This window comes from Micropterus dolomieu, linkage group LG16 (genome assembly GCF_021292245.1).
Source record: "Micropterus dolomieu isolate WLL.071019.BEF.003 ecotype Adirondacks linkage group LG16, ASM2129224v1, whole genome shotgun sequence".
NCBI classification, from domain to species: domain Eukaryota; kingdom Metazoa; phylum Chordata; class Actinopteri; order Centrarchiformes; family Centrarchidae; genus Micropterus; species Micropterus dolomieu.
In genome coordinates this window covers 9,946,796-9,964,416 of record NC_060165.1, presented here as the reverse complement: position 1 = coordinate 9,964,416, position 17,621 = coordinate 9,946,796, and the positions used below count along the sequence as shown (strand labels likewise).

Below are 17,621 nucleotides of genomic sequence, written 5' to 3'. Positions count from 1 at the left end.
AATGAATCCATTCAACTGGCAATAAAATAGCTCTATTTATTCTTTTGGGAACCATACAGAGAACCACAGTGCACCATATATTTCACATGTAGGCAGCGATATGTAAACATAATTAAATGACCTACTGCAGCAAGCTGCAATAGTGCTCATTACATTATCCACACAATTAAATAACACATTAATAAATAAATATTCTGGTGGCAATACAGTGTTGAAATGGACTTTCCATACAGAACAGTGTGGCAACAAGAGTGCAAAAAAGTCATGGAGTATATACACAGGTGTAAGGACTAACATTTGCTATAAGTCAGGAGCAACGTGTATTTTAATTCAGCAAACCAATCCCTGCTATGACTTCTGAGGTTCTGCGGTTTCTGACACATGACAGCTACTCCTAAATGAAAAAGTTGCAGATGAGGAGATGAATAATATTGTTTGTGTGATTTTTTTTTATAACCTGGAGAAAAAACATTTGCAAGAATGCTTTGTGGAGCTGCCAAAAAAGCATCAAAACTTTAATTTCCACTTCACACAAAAGTCCATTTCCATTCTGGTTAACCGCAGTCTGTCAAAAAAAAAACAGTACTTTCCCCTTAGTTGCACTCTTGATTCCTCCAGGAGGCATAGGTGGCAACAATGGTTTCTAAAATCGTACCTTGAACATTGGCTAACAGAGGCGGTGCATTTTCATATACTCTAGACAACACCAAGCATTTTTTGATAAACAACTTAAATTAACTTACATTTCTTTCAGATAGCTTGTGAGCCAATTCGATACCTACTGTACATTTGAGCAGGGATCAGATCAGTGCATTTTCATGGATGCAAATCCAAAACTTCATGTTCAGACATGATGAGTGCATGGAGCATCGCCCCATTAGGCATGATGAGGCGATAACCGATCCGGTTCGGCTCCCTTTGTAGATCTTTTCACCAGAGATGCGTTTCCCTGATCTCAGCGATCACCTGGCTGGCTTTTTGCAACGCCTTCAGACAAAACAAAATATAAAACAATGAAATGACTGATAAAAGGAACCTAAATTCATCTTGGACAACTACTACAAGGTGTGAGTCTGTTAACCTGTAGCATGTCGGCGGCCTCCTTACGCCGCTGGGCCATATCCTCCGATTCAGTCAGCAGATCATTGAGGAGGCCAGATTTATACAGCTGGCCAACGAGCTCGCTCTGGAGGCTGTCCTTCACATGGTTGACCAAGAAGTGCATCACTGCCTTCGGCACACTGCGGTGGGGAGAGGAAACAGACTGAACAGATGGTTGAGAACAAGAAGGCAAGAGGGCCTGGTGACTGTGTCGTCCCCCAGATGGAGGAGGCTCCAGGTGGGAGTGCCTGTCGAAATATCGAGCTGTTAAAGTACGAGCTGCAAGTTAAATACAATCTGTTTCTCCCAACTGAGCTCTGGGGGGGGGGCTGCACTCTGAGAATATTGCAGAACATCTACTTTGGTAGGATAGAAAAGAGGATCAAATGAAGTCAAATCACATAAAAACAAATGTAACACCATTATTTCACAGCAGGTAACACTCATAGATTCTTGCTTTTCAGCCATGGCTGTTAACAGTTCATTGGTAACTTAACTCTAACTAAGTAAGTTAACTCTAGTGTGAAAACATTTTCACGACAAAGAGGAGACATTTTAAAAGGATAAGGCTGGCGATATTCTCTATTTTCTTATTGTAACTGTTAAAAGATCACAAACAACAATGTGTTAGTCTTAATATTTTCTGACTTCCCTATCCTGCCTCAATCCTGTTGGCACCTACTGACATAAAAGTATACAAACAGTACCCAAGTGTATAGAGTTACCTTTTAAAAAGTCAGTAATCATCAGTAATCTCCTGCCACTGTACTGCAAACGTAACTCAAGCACAGCATTTGTTAGGGCCTATTTTCAGCTGCGGTTTCACACACATTTGGACGGTGTATGTGGCATTGACTCAAGATAAACTACTATGCCTGTGTCAACGGTAATGAAGGAAGATGTCACCCTGTTGCACTGGGTGACATCTTCCTTCATATGGCATAGGGGAAGACAAATCAAGCTGTGGCTACACGCACACACAATACTTGATAATATGGCCAATTCATCATTGGTGGTGTTCTTTTCATGGGATTTGTTGACTATATACAGTGTTAAAATAAAAAACCACCTCCACTTGTCCTTTAAAGAGGAGCTGTCCGGGCCTACCTGTCCTGGATATTCTTGCGAACGATGAGGAAGTAAGACTTGATGAGACGCTCGATGACCTCACAGTCACGCTGCTCACGTGATGACAGCTTCCTGGCAACCGGCACAGGCTTGAGGGAAAAGGCAGACAATGTTTTAATCAACCCTTTGCTGAAAAATACTGTATTCTTCATCACGGGGCATGCGGTTAGGCTTATGTTTAGTTACCACATCAAGCAGGTTGACAGCTCCTTTAAGGGGGCTCCCAGGTCCAGAGCCGGGGGCTTCATCCCCTTTCTTCAACATCCCCCTCCAGTTCCCAGTGCCATCCTGCTCGCCTTGGGGCCCTGCTGCTGGGGCCTGATGAGCCAGGAAGACAAGAAAAATGAAGACAGATAAACTGGGGTCACACCACCCAGGTTAGGGTTCACAGGGAAAGGATGGTTAGCATATGCAGCACAATAACCTTGACCGGTTCATATGCCGTAGCGCAACCACAAGCAAAACAGGCATGTACACATTAAGAGATTGCAGGAGCTTGAAGCTAAACATTAATAACTGAGCGTAGTACAGACACTGACAGTAGGGCTTGCTCAATTATGGCAAAAATCATAATCACGAATATTTTGGTCTTAACTGAAATCACGATTATTAACATGATTACTGATTGACTTAGGAAACATCATGCATTTAGAGCTTTTACAATTGAATGCTTCATTTTTTAAAAATGATTATGTATTATCCAAAATATCCCATTAAAAAGGAAAGTGATAGTCCCCCTTCATGGTGGCGCTAGAGGAAAAGTCAGGGGATCACCAAAGTAAGTAGGGTTCATCCTCTGGGGACCTTGAAAGTGTGTACAAAATGCATGGCAATCCATTCATTAATTGTTATGATATTTCTGTTGAACCAAAGTGGTGAACCAACCGACCGACATTGCCATCCCTACAACAATGCCATTAAAACATTGCCATTTTCCTAAAATATGCACTTACAGACCAAACAGGCTTGAGTAGATGGTGAAGGGGTAGAATTTCCACTATCGCTCAATTCCTATAAACTACAAAAGAATTAATACACAGGGCAGTGTTATGACGTTAGAAAAGGAAATAAAGGGAGAGGAAGGCATTTTCTGTGAGACAGGTTTGACCGGTTTGGGGACACAGAATGCAGAAAACACAACGGTTGTTAGTGCAAGTTCACACAGGCTGAGGGAGAGCGAAACAAGAGCATGGCATCAGCAGACAAAGATCAGAGTGCATGCCAGCAGCCCATGTCCACCCAACCATCCATCCAACCATCCATCCATCCATGCCCCACCACCAGCCCCGCACAGAACCAGCGAGCTGTGTACGTGCCCACCTTGGCACCGTCCACGTCTGCTCCCGATGCAAGGGGCTCGCCAGAAACCACAGTTGGGCCAGCCGGGCCTTTGCCAACAGACTAGCAGGAATATAAGAGCAGGAATAGAGAGAGACAGAAAAAAAAAAGCACTGAGAAGAAATGTGAAAAGACAGAGGGAAAGAGGTTGGCAGTCTAACGTCATTTGAGAGGAGGAGAGGAGATGTGGCATAAAAATCCTCAATGGAAACTATCCTGAGGCATTTGGTTCACAAATCCCGTAGTGCTACGAGTGATTAACACTGTACAAGTCCCCTTTATTCTCGGGACGCTGCAGACTACAACCAAACATTAGGAAAGATAGTATTAGAACTGGTATTATATTTCTAAATAAGGTTGTTTCTTTTACCTTATCTCTGGGCACTGCAGTGGGAAGCTCCCTCATCCTGTTTCTCCTTTGCTCCTACAAATGCACAAGAACACATGTTGCTACAAATAATTACAAAATAAATACAAAATTGAAAGTATGTATGAACATTTACTGAAACACAAATGATGAAAGAAGTTCTCCTACTTCTTTTTTACTGACCTAATTAAAAGAGTCATGTATTTTCTGCTTAAGATTTTCTAAATAATGAAAATGCAATTACCTAAAATAAAGATTCAGACATGGAAGCAAAGAAAGGTCGTAATAATTTGAAACCTGAAACTAAAATCACTATTATATTCTGATATAGATTTAAAGGCCACTGAATTTCTAGCATAGAAATATTTTACTATTTGAATTTATGTCGTTTAAACATCCCATTTTTAAAAATAAAATTCAGCAGTCCAGTATGCAAAAAACTTTCTTTAAGTTGCTTGAATACAGTTGGTAAATTTATCACCTAAAGAAGTATCTTTAATAACCTGAATGCCCACGTTCAAATTCTTTAAAGTGAATTTTGGTGTTTGTCCACCCTGATCTATTTTAATTTTTTGACACTTGCATTCTATACCTGCATTTGTGAAACATAAAAAATACTTTAAATCAGGTTTTTTTTAATTTTATTTCCTCCATACATTCTGAATCAATGGCATTTCATACTTTTTATATTAGAGCTTGACCGATATGGGATTTTTGAGACTGATATCGATATTGATCTTCTGATATATCGGCCTTTATTATTTTTTTGCTTTATTTCAGAAACACATAACATAAACAAAGACCCCTAACATTTGTTATGTGCAGTTTAAAAATTAAACTTTTTTGTTTTAAATAGTACTTTGAACAAAAGTAAAAACAAAATATATTAATTTTTTTATAAATATAAGTCAAATTTATAAAAAGAAGACAAACTATGCAACAACACTCATAACACGATTGAATGACGTCTTCCGGCTCTCCGTTTCTTTTTGAACCGATTACCGATACATCTGCAATAACCGATAATATCAGCCTGCCGGTTAATCGGTTGGGTTCTATTTTATATACTTGAAAAATATCAATATATAATCCCAGGCCTACAAATAAGTAATATCAGGTGTACACATCTATTCTCTTTATTCTGCCCGAAAAAAAATTTATGTACAGGAGATTACAGACCTCTATATTGTTATTCAAGACCCCACAGGCATCTGCAAAGTCTGGGTGTTTGGTGTTGATGTAGGCGAGCTCTATTGCAACCAAGTTATGCACCTATGACAAGAAGAGAGGACACCTTTAGTTATCAATCAAATGTTCTGATGCAGCCTGAGAGATCATAACTGCAGGCGACGACAGCGCAAATGCAAAGAGAGATGAATTTGATGGTACCATCTCGTTGGTAATAGGCAGTCTCTTCCTCAGAAGGGAGGTGACAACTTCCACAATGGCCTCGTGTAGCTTAGGGAATCTCTGCAGCTCCTGCAAGACAAAATATTCTCCATATTAATGTCTGTGTGTGTGGGAAAACTTAAATGTGATCCTGTTCTTTGACAGAGCTGATCACCTGCGTGCTGTAGTTGCTGCAGTGCTGGATGATCCTCTGCATCTCCTCGTGGACCAGCTCCACGCAGCGCAAACTGGGCTCCTCCAGGCGTTTCACCTGTTTCTTCACCAACAGCTCGAAGGAAACCTCGGGCACAAAAAGGGACGGGCGCGGGCCCTGAGGTAGGGGGGAAGAGGGAGCTGCAGGTTAGCAATTATTAGCCAGAGCAACTTGTTTTGAGGGCGCCAACAACAAAAGCAACAGAATAGTTTCTATTGGTTTTCCTACAATAGCTAATAATAACAGGAGAAACTTCAGTGCCCCTAGTGATGTCACATTTACGGGATTATGCAGCAGCACTCACTGTTGCATTCCTTATGGCTGTTAGGATGTCAATGGTGCTGAGTCCTCCCAGAGGATCCACAGACTCCAATGTTCTACCAAAAGTCTCGTGGAATATGTAACAAATCCTGGCTCCACCGCACCTGAAAAATAGAAGCGGGGGGATATAAGCTGTGATGTGGAGCCCGTGGCCTACTCTCCTGTCAGCTCTTCCTTCACAGAGGCTGTGCGTGCCTCAACTTACAAGTTGTATCATACTAAATGATGAAACCAATGCAGTTGTTTTGCTCATTTTCAATGCGCTGGAGCAACAGTGTCACCGTGTGGCGGATGGGAGGAGAGCCACCGGTACTCACAGCTCTGCCGTCTCTATGTATTTGGCCGTGCCCTCTATGGTGTTGCAGTATTCTGTGGCGAACTTAGTGATGAGCTGGAGCAAGGTGGCACTTTGGTCTTCAACGGGTTCGCCGTAGCTGCTGAGCAGGGATTGGTACTGGGCTGCCAGGACGTTGATCCGTGTCTTCAACTCAGGGAGACAGTCTCGGATGTGATGCATCAGTAACCTGAACATTATGGCAGGAAAGGGCAGAGGGTTTACTTTTTATGCAAATATGTAGAATGATATTCTGCGCTGGGATTGATCAGGCTAAACACCTACTGTTTAAAGACAATAGCACTTTCTCTGATTAATAACATGGCTGCTGATGCTGACATAACTTCAAATGTCCTGGTAATATGTTACTACCCTACCCATACCTGTCCTGGAAAAATTAAGAATTATTTATATACATTTTTTCACAAAGAAAGGCTGTGGGTACCTGGTGCACAGAGGGAACACTACCGAGCAAAGGAAAATGAACCTCGCCACAATAAAAGCACACACACCATCAGGTTGCACGACCATTCATTTAATTCCCCCCATGTTTTGCACATTCTTTTTTCCTGAAAGTATTCTATTCTCCAACCCTTCTAATTTGTTAATTTGATTATGGTCTCTTCTGAAAGGTAATTATTTTGAGTTTACCATCAAAAAGTCTGAACTGGTCGATATAATACTGAACCAAAGTTACAGAAGCATAAAGATTTATTTTTCTGTTTCTGTCTGCAGCCCTGCTGCAAAATAAGCAACTCACAATGACAATGGGATTTTAACATGGTTGAAACCAACAGAAGCACGAGGCTTTGCGCTTTTCAAAGTTTTTACACTGTATAATATTATTCATGATCACATTCACCTGTTCAGGGTTCTGGCCAGGTATTTGGTTCCGTTTCTGTTGGCGAGGGATGGGTATTTCTTCTGCAGGAAAGCATGTTCGTCCCGAATGGCATCAGCCACAGACTTTTTATTGTTGATGTCCAGCTGGCTCCTAAAAGTATAAATACAACAATACACCAACAGTTAGTCCTGGGCAACAAAAGGAAATTAAAAAATAAATGTGGGGATATATGGAAGTCAATCTATTTATCAGGATATCTAATATTTTTATGGAATAAAGGCTTAGACTCGTCATGATGCCTTATGTACAGATCACTGAACTGTATTTGATGTCCATTTAACTGAACTGAGTGATAACAGACTTACAGATGGCAGTTCTCAAGTCAATAGGTTTTAATATACCAGCATAAAAAATTTATTATAGTACACTCCTCTCTGTTCTCTACACATCTATTGAGCCTCTCATCTCCATTATTACACATTCATCTCTATTATGAGTAATGGATTCTTTCACATTATATTTAGTGCAGGGAATATGGTTTGTCCAGACCTATTGACTACTCCAATGAGGCCCAGTTTGACAGGAATGACTCTGCCCATCAGTACATCCATAGCATCAGTACCGGCGTCCATCAGATCCAGCTTGGTCACCACAGCCAGTGTCCTCCTGCCTGGTGAGTCACAGTCAGTCACAAAGGTCAATATCACAAAATTAGCTACCAACACACATCTTCTATTAGCCATTGGAAAAAAAAAAAAAAGATTACCCATAATGGTTTTGGATCATTTGTTTTCTTCAGTAGTTCTTACCGTCAGGGTCGACCTCCCGGGCCACCTTGAGGGCCTCCGAGGTGGCCATGTCTGTGTTGGCCGCAGTGACAGCCAGGATGATGGAGTTTGGGTTAGAGATGTGCTTCAGGATTAGATCTTTAATCTGAAGCTCGATGTCTTTAGGCTGATCACCCACAGGCACCTTAAGGTGACAATACCAATCTTGAGAAAGGACACAGTACGTCTCAATTTGATTCATTAGAAGCTACAGTGGTGGGATTTCTCACATTAACACATGTTCAACCAGAGGGGAGGAACTAATGAGGCTGGAATTCAAAGCCTGCACACACTTGGTCTTTGACAGCAGGTTTTGAAGCATCAAGAATGAGTTCCTAATTCCTTACTGTATATAACACCAGTGACCAAGCTTATCTGGTAAATCATGGTTTTTAGGAGTTTAATAACAGATTTCCCCTGGGGAACGAGATGATAAAAGCCTGGTCTTGGGAAGCAAGAAGTTCAGCATGCGTTACCTTAGTGATTCCTGGCAGATCCACCAGTGTGAGGTTGACAACATGAGGCGAAAATATCTTCAGATGAATGGGTTCATCGCTGATCCCCTGCAGAGGGACAAGGAAAGAATAGACGTGTACTGTGTATCTAACAGCTTAGCGCTGCTTCACAGAAATTTGTTTCCCCTACTTGCTGTAGATCCTGATGGTTATAATATTTTAGGTAACATTTCAACTCTCATGGTGCTGTTTCTGACACTGCTGGGTGAGCACTACAGCTCCTGTCTGTGACTCTATTAGCGTAGAGTCTCCGGGTTCTGTAAAAAATAAATACCCGGGGATGTTGAAAACACCAGAAAGTCGTTATATGACACTTATGGCTGTTCCTCAAAGATGAATGAAACATCTGGATGAACATGAAAATGTCTGCCCCCTGCTCAATAAAAAAAAGGTTTTTTAACCGTTTCCCCAAGCTGAAACTAGCCACCAGCTCCATCTTTGTTTAGATTGGGATAAGAAGTTGCAACATGAGAAACAGGATAAAAATCATTTTTTATTCGCGTAGTGGACAGAATTTGTTTTCATCTAGATGTCTGAAGGAGTCTTTAAGGATTTTGGAAATACCTTTAGAACAGCTGTTGTTAAAATCGACCTTCTGTGTTTTCCATAGATTGCCATGCATGTTTTATCCCCAGAGAAATTGACGCTTAGCTCTGTGACTCAAATGTTACGCTAAAACATAAGACACACAAACTAGGGCTAGGTGTTTGCTATGGCTAGCCTAGCGTGGCTAGAAGAGAGCATGGGCCTTCTAGGAGTGCAATTTCCAGGCAGACAGCTAACACAGTGGAAGTATCACAACTCTGTATTGCTAACCTGGGGAAGTGGCTAACATTAGCTTGTCCCTTGAGGAGGTATTGCTACTCAGTTTGGCTAACTGTAAAGGGTAGTTCGAAGCTCATTACAGAACAGTTGAAGTACCACACAGACCAAGAACAAAGCGCCCGCTGACCAAGTTAAGCCAAGTCCCAGAGAGACAGGTGAGTTGAGAAATATGAGCTGCTGGTGGCAAGAATAGGTTTTTGAATTAAGTATAGCGTACACCTAATTTATAGTGGGAGGATCGCTGTCCTCACTGACATGGATGTGCTTAGGGCTTCTGGTGAGGTCAGACAGAGGCCGTTCCCACAGAAACACTCACTCATGCTACTCAAGAGAACCGTGGTAATGTAAATAACCCAAAGTTTTACAAACATAAATTAGATCAAGCCTTGTATTTGCCCTCCTTTCAGCTTCCTAGAAGTATCTCCAAATCCCTTGAGCCAGAGTAGCCCTAAGCTGCACGCCAAAAAATGCTGGTGAATTCCAGTTTCCTCAGCTCAGGGCTATATCCAAAAAAAATAAAAAATAAAATAAAAATGTCAAGCCTCAACTCATATTCTCGGTTTTGGGAATAAAAGTTATGCTTTCTCTTCATTGCATCTGGATTATTTTAATTCTCTGTCTACATGTGTTAGTCACTTATCCCTGGCTAGCTTGCAGCTAGCCCAGAATGTGCACCTAGTTTTCAAACTGGAAAAAGAAAGAAGGAATACATGTCCCATCATTTGCTGCTATAGTAGCTAGTTAATGATGAACTGCTCTTAAAATTTTTGCTCTTTTTTTTTTATGTAAGTAGCTTTTTATATATTCTTATTACCTAAAATTGTCTAAACCTCTCCACAACGCCCGTCCAATAGCGAAGTTGTTGTCAAACTAAATCTGTCTTTCCTGCTCTTTCATCTGAAGTAGAGTTGCAACAATTAGTCGATTAGTTGTTGCTTTTTTACTCAAAACGATTAATCTATTTTGATAGAGTGATTTTGTAAGAAAACTAATTCACTGATTTCAGCTTCTCAAATGTATTATATAATATAATAATATTTTCAGGCTTCTTTTGTCTATGGTAGTAAACTGAATATTATTTGGTTGTGGACAAAACAAGACATTTGAGGACACATTTGCGAAACGCTCGTCAACATTTTTCACCATTTTCTGACAGTTTATGGACCAAAAAAAATAATCGATTAATCATGAAAATGATCAACAGCCTAATTGATAATAAAACTAACCGTTAGTTGCAGCCCTGCTCTGAAGATCAATATGGCATCTTTGTTGAAGATCAGGAATGCACCTACTACTGAGACCTGAAATATAATCTCTGCTCTGCAGCTTTTGAATGTGCATAAGGTCCTTTAGGGTCACATGTATTTTTAACAGTGTTTTGTCTTAAACAGTTTATAGAATTCTTGAATCCATGTCTCACCTTATTATTCCCCGATACTCGCTCTGTTTCATTTTCAATTTCTTGCCTGATTTCATCAAAATCTGTGTAGATCTGCAAAAAGTGAAATAGAAAAATATGAAATCAGGCAAGGATCAACAGTAGTCATTTAATATTTTGTATGATAAAAATCTTACCATATTTTTTGTGTGCAGAAACTTGCCCCACTCTTCACACTCTCTGCCTGTGACACACGAGTGGGCAAACACAGGTGTGTTAACTATTACCACATGAAAGACAACTATTCTGCGTGGGAGGCTGAGCAAGCACGGCTAACAGCTGGAACTACAGATGTGGCTTTGAGGAGGGAGGGAGCACAACTAAGGAGCTAAACCAGGTTATTAAATGTGAAGACACCTGTACAGTGCACCTTTTCTCACACCCTGCCATCTGCAAGTGATTAGAAAGACAGTGACAGGAACTTGCTGAGCACCAGAAAATATGACTTTTTTCATGCTGGGCACAAAAACAATGTTGGGGCGGCCCCTACGTGTGTGTTTGCTAGCCTAAAATAATGACTTGTACAGTAGGCAAGAGTCCCGACATAAAAAGGACTGACGCAAAATCCAAAAACAACAGTGGACTATTTAGTGGAGTCTTTGGTCTGAAAGACTGCTGACACTAGAGGGATTTTGGTGCTTACCACTTTCATCATTTTTCCTTGCATCTCCTGGATCTACATGGACCAGCTGGAGGATGAGAGGTCGCCTGGTTACGACACCAGTCCCACGGGGCAGCAGGTCCCTGCCCACCAGGCTCTCCAGCACTGAGCTCTTACCACTGCTCTGGAGACACAAGACGCACACAGAGAGAAGAGTTAGAGGAGGGATAAACCAAGGGACTGAATCTACTTTCTGATTTAACACACCAGATCCAGCCCTCATATGGAACCATGCTGGCTAATTGCACCTGTCTTTTCCTCAAGCTATGACCTGGTTTGGGCTAACAGAGGATAGTATTAAAATAGCACTGATTGAAGATGATCAAAATAGATTTCACTGCCAGCGCAAACTATGCAGATGAGATGTGCAGTAGGTTTTAGCAGACCAGCCTTGGTCCACAAAGGCCTCTGAGTAGCCTGATCAGTTCGTTTTGGTAACGTTATCTGAATCTAAATATGTACTTCTGCTCTAAATGTAGGTATGTTTCTTCTAATAATGTGATCTCTATCTGTGCATGCATTACGGTAAAGTAATGTTACCTAGCTAGCATGACAGCCCCTAACGTTGTATCACAAAATACTCACAGTCGGATCATTTTTACCTGAGTCCCCACTACTGCTATCTGCGGCAGCTGTATGATATCCGCACCGACTGTGTTGAAGACATCTTGGAGCTTGTTTATTACGGGGATAAGAGCCTCCATGTTCGCGGTTTATGAATGAAATAAACCTGCTATATTCGCGATGGAGCCAAAGTCATTCAATGTCCCACCGACACCACCATTGCAACAACACCCACTGGACGGACGATATTTATTGTGCAATATTGGGAGTTGTAGTTCTCCAGTAAGGAACAAGTACAGCTCAGACAGAGGAAAAGACTACAATACATGAGCTCCGATTAACGCGATACTCTAATGTTCTCGCGCATGCGTATTGTTGATGACGGGCTAGCTTTGTTAGCCGAGTAGACTGGTTGATTTTCTCCCTCAAACCTTTTAAGTTACTGCCAGATTTTAAGTCATTAAGCTCGCCTGCTGTTGCCAAGCCTTCGTTATTCCACCATGCTACAGTTCCTGGTGAGTTTAAATGAAGTTATCATACATGGCATCGACGTTTGCCAGGATGTTAAGTGTTGCGAAACCAGCCCAGCTAACGTGTTAGCATAATGATCATTTGCTGTCAAATGTGTTGATGGTTTTTTAATTAAAAGTCTCCAGTTTAACGTTTGTAAACAAACCTGAAAAGTACAGCTAACGGTTAAACATGCCACCTCAGAAAAGCCACTTAAATTGGCGTTAGCTTGAAATTTAGATGTTACTTCATCAGTCAGATATTTCGGCCTTGACTGACATTTGTCGTTTGTCTTTCCAGGCTGGCTTTACCTTGGGAAATGTTGTGGGGATGTACCTGGCTCAAAACTATGATGTAAGTTTGTTGAAGTTCAAACTTTATAATAGTCTATAAATATAGTTCCACGATTCAGTGGAGTTATGTGATGGCGCAATGGATAAGAAATTTGCCTTTGGTGTGAGACCCGGGTTCAACTCCCCCCCCATCTACCAATGTGTCCCTGAGCAAGACACTTAACCCCTAGTTCTATAGTAGTGCTGCAGGAGCTGTTCAACAACTGGCGCCACTAGCAAGGCATTTCTATTTAACGACCTCCCCTCGACATACATTGAACTTTGACAATAAGACAAGATCGTCTGTACTGATATAAATAGGTCTCAGTATACTGCAGTACACTTCTATTAAATAATGGCAACAAACTTATAACTTTCATGAAGTTGTGACTGTTGTGTAACTGCAGTTTACTGCATTAGTTTTAGTTTGGTGTATCTAATAAACTGGCAATTGTGTATGTGTATCGGATTGTACTGACTGTACTGCGCTTTCCTTTCGAGGTTCCCAACATAGCCAAGAAAATTGAAGCCTTTAAGAAAGATGTGGAGGCCAAGAAGAAGCCCCCAGAGTGAGCAGAGCGGGACCATGTTGCAACAAAGAACTCTCGAGAGAAACTATTTATTTTACACTGTTATGGTATAAAGAGGGTACATATGATGAAAGGACTGACTATGTAAAAATATGTATGAGAATATTAAGTGCCTGGAACCACATTTGTTTCTTCCCTTAGCTTTATAGGTATGTTGTTGTTGTAGCCTATTTTTATAAGGAACTGTGCAAAGGCTGGATTTAAAGAATATTACAGATAACTAGTGGGATCACTTAAGTCCAGTATCATGGCACTGTAGGCTCGCATTTTCTTTAACTTACACATCAGGTGTAAATATTTGTAAAGCTTGCTGTTGCTACTCAGTGTTGTATTCCACAAAGTTTCAACATTTTCCTAAGCTTCCAACTTATCAGTAACATCTGCCACATGTTTTGTGACATTTAGTACGAACACAATTCTGAATCTTTCAGCTTATAATAAAGTTGTTGATAATGTTAAGTCTTTGCTTCATGAACAAATGTCAATATTACTGGCAAAGTTGTGCACTCATTTGTGGGAGAAAAACAAAATCATTGCTGCACTGCACTGGTTCCAGCAGTTAAAACTTAGTCTACTTTAGTTGGCATCACAAATGTGTCCACCAGATGGCGCCACTAGCAGGCATTTCTATTTAACGATCACTTAAACCAAAAAGGTAAAGAATTTATTTAGGTTTTGCAAAAGTTATTGTCTACTTTTTCTTCTTCCGTTTTGTTCCTTTAGTCTTTTTCTTCTTTTTGTTGGAATTGTTTGAATTTGGCCACCCAAAGCCCCTGAACTCCAGACAGTCCACTGCATTGTGAGAAATGTAGTAGACATTCTCCATGGCTGCCGGGCTGAGGATGTCCACCTCTGTCTTGGTGGATTTGGCACTAGAGGACGTCTTTTTGGGTGTTTTGGGACTCCCAGTCTTCTTGGTGGGTCTCGAACTGTGGGAGGTTGATGTCCGGGATTTGGTGGGCTTTGAAGAAAATACACGTGGTTTACTGCAATTTCCTCTACTTTGAATGGTTTGGATAGTCCCATAGTTTTTAATGTTACATATACTTTACCATACTGAAGGATGTCTAGGTCACTTCCAGTATGATGGATTATTCACCCATCTGTAAAATGAGACATGTATGCAGAAAAACATAATAAACAAGACTATTTAACGAATAGGAATTACATAAAGTGCTTTTTCAAAACAGCTTCAAATTGTCACAATTTAAATATTTGTTTCTCTTACCAGTTCTGGACTTGGCACTTCTGTAAATGGTAACTGACTGGCTTGAACTAGGACAGCGATACCCCATTTGTTTATGTCCTGTTGTCGTAGAGACAGTGCAGACTCACTCACTCATGAAGGGGTTGGCCTCTTACACAAGCCTGTAAATTCTTTTGTTGCATCTGAGATGCAGCTAGGCTGCAAATACAACACAAAGCTTAACACGATTGTGAGTGTGAAGGGCAGCTAAATGTAAGTTGTAATTCAAATAAAAGCCAACAGCCAGCTAAATCTTCGTTTTATTATTAGTGCAGTGGAATTCATCACTTGTTAAGACAATTAGCTTTCAAATTCTTTGGCAATTATCACCAAATTCCCCTGATTTAAAAAGCCCTTGCATTCACATTGTGAAAATGTAGTTTTGACATCACTGTGACATTTATATACATTCAGGAAATGTTACACAACCGAATATCATGCAGAAGCTCTTTGCCTCCCAATCATGCAATATCAATAAATATCCACAGCCACAACAAGATTGCAGTCACTGAAAATGAGAAATCCAATATGGACCCATGAAACCTCTCAATTTAACACCCAAAATAAAAATGCACTGCAAGCAAATTATCTCTGACATCAAATTCAACAATCAAACTGTGTGCCAATTTACTGCACATACAGTAGTAGCATGACATCTCACAAGTTGCATTCCACAAGTGTCAAAATAAGCTTTTCTGTAGCAATAACAATGAAGGAGGTTTGCGGATCACCTGCATAGTCATGTTTTTTCTTTGAAGGCAAAATTTGCTTTAAGAAGCCTCTACAGTAACAACACAATAACAGCTTTGTCTTTTGTGTAAACTGATACTTAAGTGTCTGGTGGCAGCAGGGTGGTGTCTGTACTTTAACCAGAGGACATCACTTCAAGTAGGGTATCTGCCCTGCTGATCTGTCTGTCTGAGAGAATACAAATTCTAACCAGTATCGGGGTTTTTGACCTCGACGTTCCTAACTAATGAGAGAGAGAGTAACATGTTATTAAAATCACTTTGTGGCAGTGATGCAGGAGCAGAAAGACATGTTTAATGCAGTGCTCCATGCATTTAAGCCCTTGAGGGTCAGAAAAAGGGTCAAAAGGGGGCACTCTACTGAGTAGAGATGAGTTGGACTATCATGCGGATGATGCGGGAGCCACGGGGGCAGGTGCACAGGTCCATGCTCGGGTTCCTGATTTTGTCCTCCAGCAGCTGGTCCAGCTCCCAGCGCAGCTCCTTCACCAGCTCAGCCACCTGGGTAACACACGCACACATTTACAGAGCCAAGGTCATTTGTGTACTTTCTTACATTTGCCTTATACAGTCATTTTGTGCATGTTAAGCTGTAACGTTCTTTCTAATGTTTTTATCCCGCATAAATACCCATGTTTCACAATTTTTCTACTTTACATTTCAGTTTATTACAAAGTGAAAGTCCACAAAGAATGTAAAATGCGTTTTGGACTATTATTATGCTCATTACTATGACTTTTATGCGACAATATATGTGAGTGTAGTGCACTCTTGTCTTCGGAGTCCTCATAAAAGCCTGTAAAATCTTTCAAGCATATTAAACAACTTTACAAACAGCTTGTAAAGTTTTTACAACAGCATCAGTCACTAAGGTTTAGGTCATACTTATTGATCATCAAACTATCACTGTTTGAAAAATGAAATGAAATTTGCAAAGATACCTTTATGTGCAAAGATAATTCAAAACAACGTGGTTCATGTGAGACTAAACTACTGAAATCGCTGTCATGTCTTATCCCTGACCTGATGAGAAGCGGCAGCAAATCGGATCCAGCCATCATCGAGAGAGATGACAAACTCTCCCTTGTGCAGCTCCATGTTGACCTGCCCGCCTCCAAACAGCACCAGTGCGTAGACTGACACCATGCTGCAGTCCCTGATGAAAACACGGCTCGTTTTCACCTTCTCGTGGTAGACCAGGTAGGGGCTGTTGTAGTGGCGAACCTGCAGCACAAAGAACACGTCACGGTGGCTTGTTGCGCCGACTAGCTGCTGAATACAAGGTCGCGTTCTTTTCTCTTTTTATCTCACCGTGTAGTTGACTGACGACGGGTGCACGTGGACGCAGCCGTCGCTCTTGGTCATGAAGCTGAACTCGTTGGCTTTGGGCTGCATCTTCATCACGCCTTTGCTGGTCATCTTGTAACTCCCCTGAGGAGATCGCACCTGGAACAAAGCATCCGACACGGAAAAATGAGCATGAGCCAAGTAGAGAAACCAGGCTTCAGATTCTTACTCCATTGACAGAGGGAATTAATATGCACCTGGACCACATTGGGATAGAGGGCTGCACAAAGCATGGCGGACATCAACCGGATGTTTTCTGAGTTCAAGTTAGCCTGAAAAGGAATGACATTTATTGTTATTTATAATGATTATTATTATCAGATTCTCTTCAAGATTAAGGTTTGACTGTTATTTACATACATAAATTAAATTCTCTACATAATAAGCCAGACAGAGGTAGTAGACAAGCAATGTTGTACAAAGGGTGTATAGACATCCAACGAAGGTTAAAGTCAAGGGCAACTGGACTTGGTTGAAGATACTGGAAGACGTTCATCCCTCATCCAAAGGACTTCTTCAGTTCTGACTGACTGGCAGGGAAACTCAGCTATTTAACCTCAGTGGGGTCGTTGGCCCGGGTCATCGATACCGCTGGTTCGTTAGTGTTCCTTGTTGCTGTGACGACAGTCGTTAAGACTACCTGTGGCCAAGACTGAACGACCATCGTTGGTATCTTCACCTGAGGCCAATAGGTTACGTTTGTTGAGTTTCCTGGGAAGTGATGAAAGGACAGCATTGTAAGTGGGGGATAAGTGGTGGCGTAGACCCCCTCCTCTGTTCAATGACGGCTTCTCGACCCTGGTGTAGATGGCTTCCTTGACACCTCTTTCAAACCATCCATCTTCTCTGTCTAAAATGTGCATCTGGTGGTCCTCAAACGAGTGTCCTCTGTCCTTTAGATGTAAGTAGACTGCAGAGTCTTGACCTGAGGAGTTGGCCCTTCTGTGTTGAGCCATGCGTTTGTGTAGTGGTTGTTTAGTC

The 17,621-nt window shown here is 41.3% G+C and overlaps 3 protein-coding genes across 4 annotated transcripts in view; 1 reads left to right on the top strand and 2 right to left on the bottom strand.

Moving 5' to 3' along the window:
• Positions 1-16: 16 nt before the first annotated feature.
• Positions 17-12,108, bottom strand: LOC123984658 (dynamin-1-like protein). Its single transcript, XM_046071653.1, has 18 exons — positions 11,905-12,108; positions 11,285-11,426; positions 10,779-10,825; positions 10,624-10,695; positions 8,340-8,426; positions 7,846-8,008; positions 7,586-7,706; positions 7,055-7,186; positions 6,176-6,382; positions 5,842-5,962; positions 5,499-5,654; positions 5,324-5,413; positions 5,114-5,206; positions 3,938-3,991; positions 2,416-2,547; positions 2,209-2,318; positions 1,082-1,241; positions 17-987 (listed from the first exon to the last, which is right to left on the bottom strand). The coding sequence occupies exons 1-18, from the start codon at positions 12,004-12,006 to the stop codon at positions 931-933; spliced, it is 2,046 nt and encodes a 681-aa protein (XP_045927609.1). The 5' UTR covers positions 12,007-12,108; the 3' UTR covers positions 17-930.
• A 111-nt stretch (positions 12,109-12,219) lies between these two features.
• Positions 12,220-13,757, top strand: stmp1 (short transmembrane mitochondrial protein 1). The gene is made up of 3 exons (XM_046071676.1): positions 12,220-12,381; positions 12,677-12,730; positions 13,210-13,757. The coding sequence occupies exons 1-3, from the start codon at positions 12,367-12,369 to the stop codon at positions 13,279-13,281; spliced, it is 141 nt and encodes a 46-aa protein (XP_045927632.1). The 5' UTR covers positions 12,220-12,366; the 3' UTR covers positions 13,282-13,757.
• A 1,029-nt stretch (positions 13,758-14,786) lies between these two features.
• The window catches only part of dhx57 (DEAH (Asp-Glu-Ala-Asp/His) box polypeptide 57), an 11,942-nt gene continuing 9,107 nt past the window's right edge, over positions 14,787-17,621 (bottom strand). For both annotated transcript variants that reach the window (XM_046071647.1, XM_046071646.1), the window contains 4 exons: positions 16,838-16,912; positions 16,605-16,739; positions 16,317-16,517; positions 14,787-15,794 (listed from right to left, as the gene is read on the bottom strand). In XM_046071647.1, coding sequence (XP_045927603.1) covers positions 15,651-15,794; positions 16,317-16,517; positions 16,605-16,739; positions 16,838-16,912 — 555 coding nt within the window. In that variant the 3' untranslated portion in view covers positions 14,787-15,650. The remainder of the gene's footprint in view (positions 15,795-16,316; positions 16,518-16,604; positions 16,740-16,837; positions 16,913-17,621) is intronic.

Coding starts and splice junctions, on each gene's coding strand:
- LOC123984658 (XM_046071653.1), bottom strand. CDS start 12,006: ATGGAGGCTCTTATCCCCGTAATAAACAAGCTCCAAGATGTCTTCAAC. Junction 10,826..11,284: donor AAGGAAAAATGATGAAAGTG/GTAAGCACCAAA, acceptor CGTGTGTCACAG/GCAGAGAGTGTGAAGAGTGG. Junction 988..1,081: donor AGGCCGCCGACATGCTACAG/GTTAACAGACTC, acceptor TTTTGTCTGAAG/GCGTTGCAAAAAGCCAGCCA.
- stmp1 (XM_046071676.1), top strand. Junction 12,731..13,209: donor ACCTGGCTCAAAACTATGAT/GTAAGTTTGTTG, acceptor TTTCCTTTCGAG/GTTCCCAACATAGCCAAGAA.